Source organism: Phyllostomus hastatus, unplaced genomic scaffold (assembly GCF_019186645.2).
Source record: "Phyllostomus hastatus isolate PE091 unplaced genomic scaffold, TTU_PhHast_1.1 phas_contig_58, whole genome shotgun sequence".
Classification (NCBI taxonomy): domain Eukaryota; kingdom Metazoa; phylum Chordata; class Mammalia; order Chiroptera; family Phyllostomidae; genus Phyllostomus; species Phyllostomus hastatus.
Window position 1 is genome coordinate 54,180,170 of NW_025333916.1, and position 12,827 is coordinate 54,192,996.

At 48.8% G+C, this 12,827-nt stretch overlaps 1 protein-coding gene across 1 annotated transcript in view; it reads right to left on the reverse strand.

Annotated features, from left to right (window-relative positions):
* ADAMTS12 (ADAM metallopeptidase with thrombospondin type 1 motif 12) overlaps positions 1-12,827 on the reverse strand; it is a 206,474-nt gene that overhangs the window by 13,884 nt on the left and 179,763 nt on the right. The window contains exons 21-22 of the mRNA XM_045848252.1: positions 7,860-8,036; positions 4,747-4,890 (exon numbers count right to left, since the gene is read on the reverse strand). Coding sequence (XP_045704208.1) covers positions 4,747-4,890; positions 7,860-8,036 — 321 coding nt within the window. The remainder of the gene's footprint in view (positions 1-4,746; positions 4,891-7,859; positions 8,037-12,827) is intronic.

The window sequence follows — 12,827 nt, forward strand, 5'->3', positions numbered from 1 at the left end:
GGCCTGCCTCAAGAAACAAGAAAAATCCAAGTAAACAATCCAACATCACACCTAAGGAACTGCAAAAAGAAGAACTAATGAAGCCCCAAGTCAGCAGAAGAAAGGAAATCAGAAAAGGCAGAGTGGAAAGAAATGAAATAGGCAGCAAAAAAAAAAATAGAAAAAAATTAGTGAAACAACAGCTGGTTCTTTGAAATAATTAAACTGACAACCTCTGGCTAGGCACACTAAGGAGAGGAGAGAGAGAACACTCAAATAAAATCAGAAATGAAAGAAAAATTAGAAAGGACACCACAGGAGTACAAAGGTTTATACAAGAAAACTATAAAGAGCTTTATTCTACCAGATTTGAGGATATAGAAGAAAAGGACAAATTCTTAGAAATATACAACCTTCTTAGAGTGAATAATGAAGAAGCTGAAAACCTATAAAGACTGATCACTAGTAAAGAAATTAGAATAGTAAAGACCTCCAAAAATAACCCCTGAAGTCTAGGACCAGATGGCTTCACTGGTGAATTCTAACAAACATCCAAAGAAAGTTCAATACCAATCCCTATTAACCTCTCCCAAAATTTTGAAAAAGAGGGAATACTTACAACTCAATTTTCAAGGCCAACATTATCCTGGTACCGAAACCAGGCAAAGACAACACACAAAAAAAGAAAATTACCGGTAGCCAGTATCTCTGATAAACACAGATACAAAATCCTAAACAAAATACTAGCAAATCAAATACAACAGCACATTAAAAGACTCACATATCATGATCAAGGGGTGTTCACTCCACAAATGCAAGAATGGCTCAACATGCACAAATCAGTGTGATATACCATGTTAACAAAACAAAGATACTAATCACATGATCATATCAATAGATGCATAGAAAGCATTTGACAAGACACAATATCCACTTCAGGTAAAAATGCTCAATAACATGGACATTAAAGAAAAGTACCTCAACAGAGTAAAGACTATATATGACAGGCCCTCAGCTAAAATCATCCTAGATGGTGTAAAACTGAAAGCTTTTCCTCTAAGATCAGAAAGAAGACAAGGATGCTGCTCTCAACAGCTATTCAACATAGCACTGGAAGTCCTAGCTAGAGAACTTAGGCCAGAAAGAGAAATAAAGGCATTCAAACTGGGAATGAAGAAGTAGCCCTGGCTGGCGTAGCTCAGTGGATTGAGCACGGGCTGCGAACCAGTGTCACAGGTTCGATTCCCAGTCAGGGCACATGCCTGGGTTGCAGGCCATGACCCCCAGCAATAGCACATTGATGTTTCTCTCTCTCTCTCTCTCTCTCTTTCTCCCTCCCTTCCCTCTCTAAAAATAAATAAATAAAATCTTAAAAAAAGTAAAACTGTTGCTATGTGCAGATGGCATAATTCTATATATAGAAAACCCTAAAGTCTCCACCAGAAAAAAAAAAAACCTTATTAGAAACAATGAGCAAATACAGTCAAGTTGCAGGAAGCAAAGTCAATATACAAAAACTTGTGTTGCTATATACTAACAACAAAATATCAGAAAGACAAATGAAAGCAATCCCATTTATAATTGTAAAAAAGACTAAAATACCTAGGAATAACGTTAATAAAGGAGGTGAAGGAACTGTACATTGAAAACTATGACACTGTTAAATTAAATAAGACTGTGAAAAATGGAAAAATATCCCGTGCTCATTGATTGGAAGGATTAATATGGCTAAAACTGCCATATTACCTAAAGCAACATAAAGATTTAATAAAATCACTATCAAAATCCCAATGGGATTTTTCACAGAAATAAAACAAGAACTCTCAAATGTGTATGGAGCCACAAAAGACCCCCAATAGTCAAAACAATCCTGAGAAAAAAAGAACAAAGCCAGAGGTTGCACATTCTCTGATTTTAAACGCTACTACCAAGCTACAGTAATGAAAACAGTCTGGTGCTGACAGACGGACACATAGACTGATGGAACGGAATTGAGAGCTCAGTAATAAAAACTTACACTTACACAGGCAACTAATTTCTGACAAAGGAGCCAAAGACGCACCGTGGGGAAAGCAAGGTCTCTTCAATAAATGGTGCTGGGAAAACTAGAAAGTTACACGCAAAAGAAAGGAACGGGACTGCTATCTGACACGGCACACAACAGTTAACTCAAAATGCATTCAAGACTTGAACCAATAAAATACACTAAAGAAAACATACAAACTAAACTCATGGACCTTGATCTCTAGGGGTTTTTGTGAACTCAACCCTAAAGGCAAGGGCAAGTAAAAGCAAAATAAATGACTGGAATTATGTCAAAACTAAAAAGCTTCTGCACAGCAGAAGAAACCATTAACAAAGCAAAAAACATCCAAATTGGAGAAGATATTTGGAAATGACACTTCCAATAAAGGGCTAATATCCAAAATATATAAAGAACTGATATAACGCAACAAAAACCAATCTGGTTAAAAATGGGCAGAGGACCTGAATAGACACTTATCCAAGGAATACATACAGGTGGCCAACAGGTAGATGGAAAGATGCTGAACACCACTAGTTATAAGGGAAATGAAAATGAAATCACAGTGAGATACCACCTCACACCTGTTAGAGTGGCTGCTATCAGGAAGACAAGCGTTGGAAAGGACGAGGAGGAAAGGGACCCCGGGTGCACTGCTGCTGCAAATGTAAACCTCCATGGAAAACAGTATGGCGGTTCCTCAAGAAATTAATAATAGAGCTCCCATAGGACTTAGCAGTCCCTCTTCTTGCTATCTATCTAGAAAGTCTGAAAATACTTATCATAAAGATACATGTACCCATGTTCATTGCAGAACTATTCACAATACCCAAGACGTGGAAGCAACCTGAGTGTCCTTCGACGGAGGCCTGGGTCCAGAAGATGTGGTGCGCTCATACAGTGGAGCACTATGCAGCCAAAGTAAAATGGAATACTGCCATTCGCAACAACGTGGATGGAGCTTAAGGATACGCTGAGTTAGTTACATGGGAAAGGACAGGGACTGTATGAGTTCATTTAGGTGCAGATATAAACAGAAAGTAACAAACAAGAAAACAAACTGTAGGTACAGACAGCAGAGGTCACCAGAGGGAGAGGGGGCGGCGGACAGATGAAGAGGGTCAAGGCGTCCAGCACACGGTGATGGAAGGAGACTGCACTTTGGGTGGGGAGCCCACGATAGACTGTACAGATGTCATGTTATAAAACTGTACCCCTGAATTCATATAAGGTTCTTAACCAATGTTACTCCAACACATTTAATAAAAAAAGAAAAATAATATGTTCCAGGTAAAAAAGCCCACATATATGAGAATGACCAATGAAAATAACACAGTAAAAGCCAAAAGAAAACATAGCACATGCCAGCATTTGAACTATTCATGGGCGTGCAGGGCACCTATACAGCTATGAACAATGAAAAGTGCTAAGAAGAACACGGCGGCCCCTAAATATCTGGGGGCACAACATCTGGCAAAATACTGCAATGGTCTTTGTTATAATTATAACACTCAAAATACACTTACATAAGAATGAGTTACTTTCAAAAGTATTTATAGTTGAGGGGATCCATATATTGGGGCCTCTGGACTCCCCCCTCCCCAGCTGGGCCCTTGACCTTCCCCAGCTGAGAAGGTAACCAGCTTCATGGACGCACAGCCCATTGGCCTGTACCTCGTGCCCAAGTGGCGTGCCTCTCACCTCCCGACTGGGCTTTCTTGTTGCCAGTGAGACCTGAGAACGGTACCACCCGCCCACACGTGACTAACCCCTGATGATGGAGGGCGCTAGCCATCTGGGGGGTGGCCAGTGCTGGGAGACAGAAGCCAGCAGACTTCTCCTCTCCTCCTGCCCCTGGACAAACCGCCCCAGGAGGCAGTGGTTTATGCAACTTTTATTGACATGAGACCTTTCTACAATGAGTAATCAACTTCCCCTGCTATCAAAAACAGTCAGGTTGGTAATGCACCGTCACACGTCTGACCCTGTCTTCCCTGCCTCCTCCCCACCCCCCCTTTTTTAATCACAACTGCTTCCCTAGTGTTGTATTTCCTAATAAAGTGATCAATTTTGCCTCAAGTTTTGATTTTCTAGAGTATCCAGGATAAGGCAAATTATAGTGATGGCTGAATCTGTCATGCAAGAATTTTTATTAACTGTAATAATTTTATTAAGTTTAATAATTAATAAACTGGTTATTTTATTTATACAATAAGTAAATTCTGAATAATAATAAATCTTTCTCATTTAAAATTTAATTTTGTACCTGCTCTCCATCAAACTGGCTGTTGGCCTGTCCAGTTAACCTGTGGATGCCGAGAGACCTGGGCTCACTAAGTCAGGCGTGGCCTCCAACGTGAGGGCACCTGCGATTCCCACTTGCTCTACGAAAAGTCAGAGGCTCTAGGGTGTTCGGGCCGCAAAGTGCCCTTCCTTAGGCTTTGCAGCTCTGGGAAAATACTGGTATTCCATCTGTTATCTTTGGAAAGTCTTTGATCTTTTTCTCTTCTGAACCCAAGACAGTGGACACTGACCACCACCATGTCAGCTAGGAGTGAACTTGGGCAGACTCAGAGGCCTGTCAGACACGGAAGAAAACCGGAACCAGAACAGACAGAAACACACGGTGAGTCCATGGACCCACTGAACACTTCCAATGCACATACACACATTGCTTCTGAAACCAAAAGGAAGCAAATGCTTTTTTAAAAGACTAAGCTGAAGAGCACACAGCTGACTCTTACCCGGTCCCAGGTCCCAGTGGCCCAGCGGCAGCAGGGGTGCCCGTTGCAGGCTGCGGTGGACACGGGCCTCTTCGCCGGATCACAGGGGCCCCTCGGACAGGCCACTGCCCTCTCCTGCACTCCGCCTCCGCAGGACCTGGAGCACTGGCACAGGGCGGGGGTGAGGTTAGGTAGGAATCACAGGGTGACGTCTGCAGCCACCATCGCGTCTGTGGTGCCCAGTGTCACTACGGGCTTTGGCATCTGCCCTGGACCCTGCGGCAGCTGTCACGGCCCCTGACAATGGCCACTCAGCCTCTCGGACAGCAGCGGGGAAACGGAAATGAAGAGGAGGGAGATTGACAACGGGCATTCTGAGGGCAGGGGCAGGAGCAAGGAGCAGAAGATGCCAAACAGTTCAACGGCAAATAGTAGGTCAAACAGAAGGAATTCTGGTCAAAAACCTAAATGAGTCATCATCCCAGAATGGACGTTGTCATCTGAGTTTTGCCTTCTGGCACCAGTGTCTAGAGACCGAAGTGTAAAATGCAGACTTTATTGCGATCAGCTTGGACAGCTGAAATGGGGAGCGTGAACATTTGCAACACGATTTTTGTTTGTTCCCTGTTAAAATGGGACTCGGTCTTCCTTTCCCACCACAGGAAGCTGAGAATTAAATCGTCTGCATTCCCAGTGGGGAAACGGGAAGGTTTGCCCGGGGTTCCGGTGCCCTGGCTGCAAAGCCCACAAAATCAATCTGAAATGACGAGTTGGGTTCCCGAAGGGACGCAGAGCTAAAATGTGCCAGGTTTTTGCTCACTAAAATAATGTTTAGGATATATTGTCTCATCTTCCTGAAGTTTCTAGGAGGAAGTTAAATAATGCACCAAAAGTCTTTGAAAAGCACGTTGAGTACTTCGAAAAAGCTCAGCACTTTGAAAAATCTTCATTAGGGCACGGTGACAACCACCACCACAAAACAAATATGTTGTCAACACCTTGCCCATCACATCAGGTACCACAGAAAGTGGAAATGATGCACAAATAACCCTTTATGCTCAATAAAAAAACTAACCTGTTGCTTTCACAACATTCCAACCTTGAGAGTCAACTGGACTTTTTTCCCATTTATTCACTCTGTTTTTAATTATATAAGGAGAGGAGAGGGAACCCACTTTTGGGGCCCTTGTGTACACCTACACGTGTGCATATAGATTTGGGACCCCCTGGTGAGCCCCCTCCAGGAAAAAGGGATGAAGAAGATATAGACCAGGGGTCTTGGAAGAGTGGTCCCCAGACCAGCAGCTGCAGCAGCTTCTGGATACTTGTTAGAAATACAAAATTTAAAGCCCCACCCCAGGCCCCTGAGTAGGAGACTCTAGGGGTGGGGTCCAGACACCTGAGCAGTAACAAACCCTCCAGGTGATTCTGAGGCGTGAGAATTTGAGACCCGCTGGAGAGCAGACATTCCCGCAGCTGAGAGGTATCTTTCACCAGCAGCCTGGGCTGGCTGCATTCACTGCAGGGGCCCAGGGCCTCCGCATGGGGCGTGAGACACGGTGTGCAGACAGAGCAGCATCGTGGTGGCTCAGGGACAGCCCCTCAACATGTTAGCGCCCCAGCAGCGCCCCAGGATATACCCAACCAGCTTTTGCAGTTCCCGTCTCCACTGCTCAGAGCCTCAGAGGGAAGATTTCCAACCTTGTGGTTTGCTCAGAACAGAGAAGTTTACACGGGAGGGTGGTGGGAGGCCTTCCAGGAACAGTGTTCTGGGAGCAGGCTCGGGACTGGGGCTCGCAGGAGCTGCTGAGCAGTATGAAGGATACCTCTTTTTCATAACTGTAACTGCTCAGCTTTGAGAACCCACAAATGCCAGTTCTCTGACGGGGCAGTCAGAGCTCCTCTGCAGACTCCAGGGCTCTGGAAACCATCGCCAGGCTCAGCGAACACGAGTGCTCGGAGGCCTGAGCCCAGAGCGTGGGCTGGCAGGCACCTCCTGTTCTCCAGAGCTGGGCAGGGAGGAGGAGGAAGAGGGGGCAGGGGTGGCTGCTGCCCCACAAAACACCAGGCATTGGCCCAGAGGCTGAGAAATTGGTGTGACTGTGTGACCCAGTAGACAAGTCAGTAGCTTTGGGGGACTCGGTCTTCCACGGTGTGACCCGAACTCCGCATCCTACAGTTGTGCCTCTCTGTCTTCCCCTCCCTGGCCCATGGTAGCTTCCTCCAAAAGTGTTCTTCCTTTGCTCTTTTTCCTCAGCCCACTCTTTGTGCTCAGTGCCCTCTGGGCTGAGGTCTGCAGCAGAAAGGGCACAGGCACCAGAAGCTGCCTTAGGCCTGAACTGGCACCCCACTGGTTTATACTTTCTAGCTGCGTGAGCGCGCGTGGGTCTCAGTCTGCACCACGACATGGAATTAGCGAGCCTCCGATCCAGGCTGCTGTGCGAGTTAAACCAGGTGCTGCAGGTAAAATGCCCAGCTCACGGACACTCTCAAAACACGCTGGATGTTCTTCTGTTCTCCTTTCCCACCCTGCACGGATGTGTTTGGGACCAGTGTTTTGTATCTACAGAGACATCTGCCTATTGGCAAGTTAGATCAACATACTTCACCAAAGAAGGGTGCCCTTGTTTTCACGTGTTGGAGTAGGACCAAGACCCAGCCGGCTCTGGGCCCTCACAAAACAGAGGACGCAGGCCCGAACAAACAGACACATGCACACACGCTTTTTATTTGTGCAATGGTCTGGGTGTCTGAGGGGCGGAACCCGTGCTAGACTGAGTGTGGAGAGGATCTGGCTGTTTCCACAGCTGGATCACGAAGCCCGGGAGAGGCACGCGGGGCCCTGATGTGAACCGCTCTCATCCAAGTGGTCCATGGCCATCTCCCCGGCAGGGACCCCAGCTCCCCTGCACCTCCCCGGGGGAGACTCAGTTCTCATGAAAATGCTGACTCATCTCAGTGAAAACCACAGGACACAGGCTTCAAGTTGTTGAGGGGGTCAGTCTTTCCCTCACTGTGTTGGGTCCCTGAGTGGAGGGCAGGACACAGGCCAGGTCTCCCCTGACGCGCCTGGTGACACACAGACATGCACGCACGCTGGCCTGGCTGTGAGGACGGCGCACTGCGGGCTGTACCTGGCTCCAGGGCTCCACCCGCCAGTCCTCGCAGGGCTCCGGATTACAGCTCTTGCTCAGCGGGGGAGGAAGGCCAGCCAGGGACTGGCAGTGGAAGGGCCTCAGGCTCCGGTGGTCCCGGCTGTCCTCGCACTGCACCTCCCGGACCTGGAAGCCGCCGCTGCAGTTCCTGGAGCACTGTGGGGGTGGGGAGCGAGAGGAAAGGGGAGTCCTGAGTCCCGGGGCATTCCACGAAGCCCTGTGACTTGCAGTCACGAAGAGGCTCAGCTCTGTCAAGGGAGGTGATCTCCCTCACATGCTGCAGAGAAGGGGCCACTCAGGCTGCTCCGAGAGACCAGGCTCCCGAGTCAAAAACGCAGGCGTGGGAGGGTGGGGGTCGGCTGTCTGATGGAACCGGGAGGATGTCCTGTTCCTCACTCACTGGTCACGCGCACGTGGGCAAGTCACAGACACATACTGAGCCTCAGGTGTCTTGTCAGTAAAGTGGGGTCACAGCTGCTACCTCCCGGGGCTATGCTGAAGGCTGCAGACACCCCTGGGGCTGGGGCCCCTGCTGGCACAGGGTCTGTCTCACTGGGCAGCGGCTCCCTCTGGTGTCTGTATTCCTTCCAGGTGACCACACTGCCCACAAGGGGACCTCTCTGCCAAGCCACATCCACGCCCCGCTCCGAATCTTCCCACAACCCTGCCTCTCTGTGACTCTGAACGCAAGATGGGGCTACGCTTTCTCAAGTGAAGGGTCTACTGAGAAACACAAATTGAGTAACGGCTCAGGGGTTTGACTCACCAGACTGAGCAAACCCTGCCCTGACCCCCAACCCCATCCTTCCTCACCCAGGTGCCATCACAGAGTTTTCCCAGCCCATGTTCCCCGGAAGCTGTGACGGAGGCCCTGCCCGCCCCAGTCCCCCTCTTCCCAGGTGCCCGCCTCTGGGGAGCAGCCCCTTTGCTCTGGTCTGTCTCGGTGAGGGGCGTGGCCCAGCAGGCTGCTAAGTTCGTCAGGTCACAGCAAACACGGTCCCCTACAATCAAAGTTCGTGTGGCCTATTCCGGACAACTTCTCCTCTTAGCTGTCCAACCTCTTCGACTTTGGAAGTGACTTCATCCCCCACCCAGTTAAGTTTTGTCTGATCATCACGTGAGCCTCTACGGCTCAGTCTCCAGTCTGTTCAGAATGTTACTACCCGCCGGGGCCCTTGGGCTTGTCCGGTGGCGGCATCCTCATCTCCTGGCCTGGCCCGGCCCGGCCCGGCCCGGCCCGGCCCGGCCTGTCTGCGCACTGCCTGCACGCGGATGGGGGCCTGGGGCGGGTGAGGTGCAGGCGGACCCCTGTGCTTCTGCGTTATGTCCTGAATGTCCCTCCTTCACATTACCCACCAGCCACTGCTCTCCCCTTAGGCCTGGGCTTCAGTATCTCGCACCCCCCCAGATGTGCACCCCCCACCCCGCCCCCGGCCAGAGAAGCCTTCCTTGAACACCTTGAACCCCTGAGGCAGCTCTCCCTCTTATTTCCCTCAGCTCCTTCCAGCTTCTGTCACAGGGACAGGAAACTCGAGAACAAATTGATTTACTGTGTCCATCCTTCTACTAGACTCTCACTGCCATGAAGGTGGCACCCCACCTGCCCCAGTCACCAACGTGTCCCGAGCACTTAGCACAGTGCCAGGCACGGCAGAAAGGGTCCGTGCAAACCTCACGCAAACCTCCTGAACGAGGCATGAACTCCGAGGAAAGCGCAGTGGGGGCTGTCCTCGGGCTGCAGAGGTCTGTGATTACCACAGAGATGCAGGACCCCTTTCCTTGCTCTCTTAACCCTTTCAGCCATCACTTCACTGCATTCTTGGACGAGAAAATGCAGCCCTCCCAATCATGTGTCCATGGCTGCAAGGGACGATTTCACGGGCCTCCTCTCTACTGAGTGAAACATCACGCTCTCCTTCTGGCCGTGGTGGACTAGTCATAGCTGTAGGGTTGCAGTTGGGAAAAAAAATGCCTCGTAACCTTTCAGTAGAGGCAGATCCCAAGACGCCACCCCCTCTTCTTCTGCCACCAGGCAAGACTGCAGCAAACCACCTGGCTTCAGGCGTTGGGCTGCCGCAAGGACAGGTGTGGGCCTGGGCGATAGGGGGCAGACTGATGCTCTAATGCTCCCATGACCATCGTGGGTAGCCTCTCAGAAGGAAGCAGCACTTAAAAGACAGCTCCCCCGCCCCCCTGGCCAAACCAATTAGGGACTTCGTCTTCTTGCCATGCTCTAAGCACACAGAGAAAGAAAATAACTGCCAAATTAAAATCAGCCACAAAGGAAATGAGGAAGCAGGCTAATAATTTCCATACAAAGCAGCCATTTGTGTGACCAAACAGACTTCTGGGAAATAGCACATGGTTCAAACAAGAAAGCTCATTGCTAGGAAAAGGATATTTTATGAGACCTAAGTATAAAAGGGGGTTTTAGTTTCTTATTTTCTATAATCTGGCATGCTTCCATTGAATTTTCAAAATAGCATCACCCTTTTGTAAAGAAGGGATTCCCATTCAATGAAAAACGAAATGCGTTGATATGCCGAACTCAGTAATAAGGGAAGACACTCAGTAAAGCTACGACCTTTCTATTCCACTTTCAAAAAGTCTGATGCAGTCAGCACGAGGGCGGGGGCAGGATATTAAATCACTCCACTCCTGACACTCTTCTACCTTTGTGTGCCGAAGGCCAATTGTTATATTCATTTTCTTATTGCCCTACAGGAGGGTAACTTGTATTCACGTTTCCAAACCTGTGGACCGGGCTGAGAACAGGGCCAGGCTAACGAGAGCAGAAACACTGGCTCACCCACTGTTGTGACCGAACAGGCCTGCTCGTTCTCCAGCCGCTGCATCAGTGTGTGTAACAGACAGAGACTGCAAACCAGACTGAGACAGAATGAAAACACCCTCAGTGCACAGCAGCCACTGGCAGAGACAGACAGAAGTCACAGTGATTTCTCCCTTGTGTCGCTCTTGACACATGAAACGCGCACAGTGCGTTCGGAAGAGTACAGTGACATTCAGGAACGTCAGAGGTACGGAGGGCAGGAGGCTACGCACAATTACGACCCTGACCCCAGCTGGCTGCATAACTGTGGATCGACCACTTCTCTAAGCTCTGTTCCTCCATCGGTAGTAGGAGGAGGATAAATAGATGACTAAACGGTTCTGACATCCTGGAGTGGTGTGAGTATGTGAGATCACTAGACTTGTACTCCGTTTTGATTTAAGAACCCTTTCTTGCTCTCCAACTTGCATGCCAAACACTAAGCCAGGGTACAGGAAGAATTCTTTTCCGCTCCCTTCCTTATGCTAAACAGATTCCTAAAACCCTTAAGATCAAATAACACATTCCAAAAATTTTACATCGAACAGCACCAAAATTCAGTGTTCCATCTGTTCCCCCTACCCCACCACCCCCACTTCCTTCCTCCCACTTGTTGGGCGCTTGTTATGGTCCAGGCTCTGAATCCCGATGCAGCGGCAGGGAAAAGTCTCATAAATGAGTAGAAGTAACACAGGGTTTAGGTCACGAGTTGTCCATCACCTAGTGAGGGCACGAAGGAGGAGGTGGTCAAGTTCCCTGACGAGGTCAGGAAAGGCTTGCACAGAGGAGCCAAGACTTGAGCTGAATCATGTGAATGGATGTCCACTCGGCTGGCAGAACAGGGTGGGGGGCGTTCAGGGTGGACAGAACGGCACGCAGAGGAGCGCGGTGCTGTGGGGCGAGAAGGCTTGTTTGGGGACAGCGGGCTGGTCAGAATGTGAGAGCATAAGGCGGGACAGACCACGACCGAGAACGGTGGGGGCCACCACGGGGGCCCTCCCGGTCTGGACCTCAGCCCTCAGCTGGAGGGGTCTGAGGTCCCTGCTTCCTGGGGCCCCAAGGGCTTCTACCCAATTGGCATTCCTCTTTAGGGGTCCCTGAATCTGAGACCCTCAGGGGTGTCAAGGCAGGGTGATAGTTCAGACACACAACAAATTATATCGAGAGTAAAATACATGCAGTGGTTTTCAGTGTACGATCCGCCTTCCTGCTGCTCAGCTTTTGCTTTCTGGGGACGGAAGCTCCCCTGTAACCCGCAATTCTATGTTTTGACTTTTGCACATTGGACTTTGTTCCTGGGAACAGGTTATGTATAAAAGTTGGGGACTGTTTGTACTTAGCAAGACAATGGCTCTTTCCCTATTTAATTCACTTGTAAAAATTCACATCTAAAACCATGTAGCTCTGCCATCAACCATCTGTAAAATCCAATAAACATGGAGACAAGGAGTAGAATCAGACAGAAAGATGGGCAATAAGTGCAAATACATTAGCAAACACATGAACCTCAAGGTCATAAGGAACAGCTGCCACTTTCCCTATTTTCCAGCAAAGCTACAGAAAATAAACTCAACCACCACTGAAATAAAACTGCGACATTACTGAGGTGGAAAGACAGAACCTTCCAAGAGGAAAATGTAAACGTATTTCTAATTCATTTCAGAAGTAATCAAGATCTCTTCGACTTAACCATGGAAAGGGCAGAACTCATTCTCAGGAAGATAATAAAGGGATGGCCAAGCCACCGGTTTGCCAAACTTCAGAAGATTCGGGCAGAACGTTCCGTCAGGGAGTGTGGGAGCTGTGAGCGACACGCAGCTTTGGCGTCAACCCGACTGAGGGGTTCTCCAGCTCGCCTGTGTCACTTATTACACTTCTTCCACCACAGCGATCACATTTTTCATACAGATTTTAGTTCTGGATTGCCATGTGTCTTACACCGGATGTACATAGTTATTGTGTAGTCTTTCTTTCTGAAAGGCTGTAATTCAACGGACTCATCCCCCAGGTGATGGTTTCTTAAGCTGAGAGTATGTAGAACCAGCTAGTGATCAAGTGTTAGTGATAGAAACACTAACTCCAAGCTTTTGTTTCCTCGAAACAAAAGGAATTATGAA